The sequence below is a fragment of the Trachymyrmex septentrionalis genome, unplaced genomic scaffold, assembly GCF_001594115.1.
Source record: "Trachymyrmex septentrionalis isolate Tsep2-gDNA-1 unplaced genomic scaffold, Tsep1.0 scaffold51, whole genome shotgun sequence".
NCBI classification, from domain to species: Eukaryota; Metazoa; Arthropoda; class Insecta; order Hymenoptera; family Formicidae; genus Trachymyrmex; species Trachymyrmex septentrionalis.
Window position 1 is genome coordinate 2,679,869 of NW_017305683.1, and position 3,258 is coordinate 2,683,126.

The 3,258-nt window shown below is 39.6% G+C and overlaps 1 protein-coding gene across 2 annotated transcripts in view; it reads right to left on the reverse strand.

The window, feature by feature from the left end:
• Nucleotides 1-3,258, reverse strand: part of LOC108751738 — a 30,551-nt gene that overhangs the window by 7,184 nt on the left and 20,109 nt on the right. For both annotated transcript variants that reach the window (XM_018492116.1, XM_018492115.1), the window contains exon 2: nucleotides 503-2,202. In XM_018492116.1, coding sequence (XP_018347618.1) covers nucleotides 503-2,202 — 1,700 coding nt within the window. The remainder of the gene's footprint in view (nucleotides 1-502; nucleotides 2,203-3,258) is intronic.

Genomic DNA, 3,258 nt, shown 5'->3' on the forward strand with positions numbered 1-3,258 from the left:
GTTACAATAAGATTTATGGTTTATGTTTTCAGAATTGAAGTTTTTCCGAAGTGAAGTTCTATGTGTTCTTGGATTAAACATGAATAGATGGAAAATAGAAAGAGATCAATTCGAGCTAAATGACAATCGAAATAAAATTAATTATATTTTAGTAATCAACGTGGTGTATAAAAATGAAATCACTCTTCAATAGTTTATTTTAATCGTTATAAACTCAAAAAATCATTTAGTTGAATATAAATTACATGAATGCGAATTATAACAATAATTACTTTTCGCTATATCTTTTACTGTATTAAGCACAAATAGAATAAAAATGAAAAACGATCAATTTTCAGCTAAATACAGATGGCGAACCGAAATCAAATATATTTAAAAATGAAGTATGTGGCACATGAAAACAAAATCTCAATAATTTATATATTTCGATTATTATGAACTCAAAAAACTATTTAGATAAAAAATAAACTGTATGAATGCGAATCACTGTATAAGTAACCACCTTTCGCTATATCTGGTCGAGGTAGATCTGACGGTAGTGGGTCTGAAGGTCGCCGCCGTCGTGCTGACGGAGTGAATAGATGATACTGGTGTCCTAGATGTACCAGTGGACACTATCAGATTCGGATCGAGGTTGGATTCGAGATGTTCTAACGTGGAAGACTGCGTGGTCGGTCCAAGTGAGCTGGGTGGTAGCTTCAGTTCACCCTTCTTGATCTTCTCGACGATGGATTCGACGTCACCGCCGCTCTCCTTATCATTGGCATTACCCTTGACACCTTGCACTTTGTAACTACCGTCCGGCTGCTCCTCCAGCAGAACGAACGTGACCTTTTTCGCCGGTAGATTTTGGATGATCGGTGTTTTGCCGACCTCCTCGAGCTTGCCATCGCTTTTTTGTCGGATGACCTCAAAATCAGCGCCCGGTGGCAGCACGCCATCCTTCGTCAACTCTTCAAAGAGCGCTTTAGGTGGCTTGATGGTAGTCGTCGAAGACGGCACAGCTGATGTTAGAACGGTGGAACTTCCACTAGGTGAAATGGAAGACAAGCCGTTTGGCGCGTGGATGACCTGAATTTTCTTGCCGTTCGGCAATATCAGATCCCTGGTAGTGACATTCCTAGCAACATCATCGTCATCACCGGACTGAGCTAGAGCGAGTTTGAGTTGCTTTAACAACAGTTCCCGCTCGGACAGTTGAGAGCTCCTGCTTCTGCCGCCGGAATTCTGTCTCGTCGTGCTAGGTTTTTCGGTCTGATAGATTATCTTGATCTGCGGCTTCGATTTGCCTTGCTGCAACAGTTGACTCTCTTGTTCTTGGACCAGGCTGAGCAGGTTCTCTGGTATATCTGTCTCTCGATGAGTATTAGAAGTAATCAAACGTCTGGCTGGCGGAGGTGGCTGTGTAGTAGTGGTGGTAGTAGTCGTAGCAGTTGTGCTCGCTGCTGTCGTTGTGTATTTCTTCTGATGGTTAGCAATTGCTTTAAGAAAAAGTTCCGCTTCCGACGGCGTGATACGTCGCGCCGTTGGCGAGGACAGCAACAAGGGCACGGAAGTGGTGCTGATGGTGATCGGGGTTGATGTCGTGATCGGTGGAGGTGGCGTAGTGGAGGTGAGCCTTTGTAGTTGCTGAAGCCGCAGCAATTCCTGTTGCCTACGCAGTTCCTGCTGCTCGTACAGCAGCTGTTGCCGCTGCTTCTGGAGCAACTCCAGCTCACGCTGCTTCTCAATATACTCCTGTAACTGTATCGTCTGTTGATCGCTGAACAAAGGCTGCGACAAGTCTTGCTGAAGATTCTGGAAGCCGTTCTGATTGTACTGATTGTATTGTTGTTGCTGCAGATATTGTGGCCGTTGGAATTGCGGCGATTGTACGCCGCTCTCACCACCGTTTACGAAGTTCGAGGTACCGAGTTGTTGGGCGATCTTCTGTTGTTGTTGTTGTAGAAGCTGCTGCACTTGTTGTTGCTGCTGCTGCAACTGTTGCAACTGTTGCTTCGCTCGATCAACTTTGTATTTGGCCAGGGAGGAGAACGGCGTGCTGGATTGTGCTTGTTCGAACGAAGGAAAATTTACCCGCGGATTCTTGAAGTCCTGAGCGGGACGTTGCCGGTATCGTTGCTGGTGTTGCTGCACATCACTCAGTATCTGGACTTGTTGGGAAGTCGAGAGACGAGGTCGCGGATCGTTCACAATGCGGCCCTTGAAGTAGACATTTAACGAATATATCGTCTGTTCTTTTCAAAAAGAAATCAAACATAATTTTTTGAGGATATAAACGATCTATTTAAAGTTAATATAATTATCTCTATTTTATTCATATTCTTTTTCTGTTAGAATAATTGATTTTTGTAAAGATTTTTGGGGCGTTAAAATGCTGCGGTTATTGCTCTCTATTTCCTTTGCGCGATGGTGCAATATCTTATGCAATATATTTTTTCACATATTCTAGACATTATCAACACGTTAATATAAGATTATATAATACTACCATGACATTTCTAGTGACATTTATCTTCAATTTAATTTCAAAAAGAGTTTATGACAACACGTTCCCGAAGTTCAATTACTATTTTCTTATAATAATTTTTTGATGCTGTAGTAATACTATAACATTTCTAATTTATTATCAATTTCAAAAAGAATTAATGATAACATATTCCTAAAGTTCAATTATCGACAGTCAGCGTTTTCCTCTAATTTTTTAATGTTGTAGCAAAAAGTTTACACGAGATGTTCTAAGATATGATAAAAGGACATAGATCAACTTTATAAATATTAAACCTTTAATAAACTTGAAAATATATAGTACTATCACAGACATGGAAGTAAAAATTTGACAGTAAATGCAATAAATCTTTTGTATATTACAGAGAGAGAAAGTATGACTAATACGAAGGGTGATGAGAGTATGAAATCGTTAGTTTCGTTCGACAGTTTTCATAAATTACCCTAGTTAATTACTTTGCGAATTACGTTTTGCATTTCCACTCTATTAAGATTCTCCATTGGTTAACGTTCTGTATGACAGCATGATAGAAGATGATAAAAGCGAAAGCAAATCGAATTCATGCAATTGACGGCAGTTTGGTGTATGTCACAAGATTTATAAATTATCATAAATTTATACTTCTACTTGGAAACCAAATGGAAAATCGATGAGAGAAGATTTATTCTCGCTTATTTGGTAAAAGTTGCTAAACGTTTATTGAATTTATTCACCTCCATGAACATTCAATTTATATATATATATATATA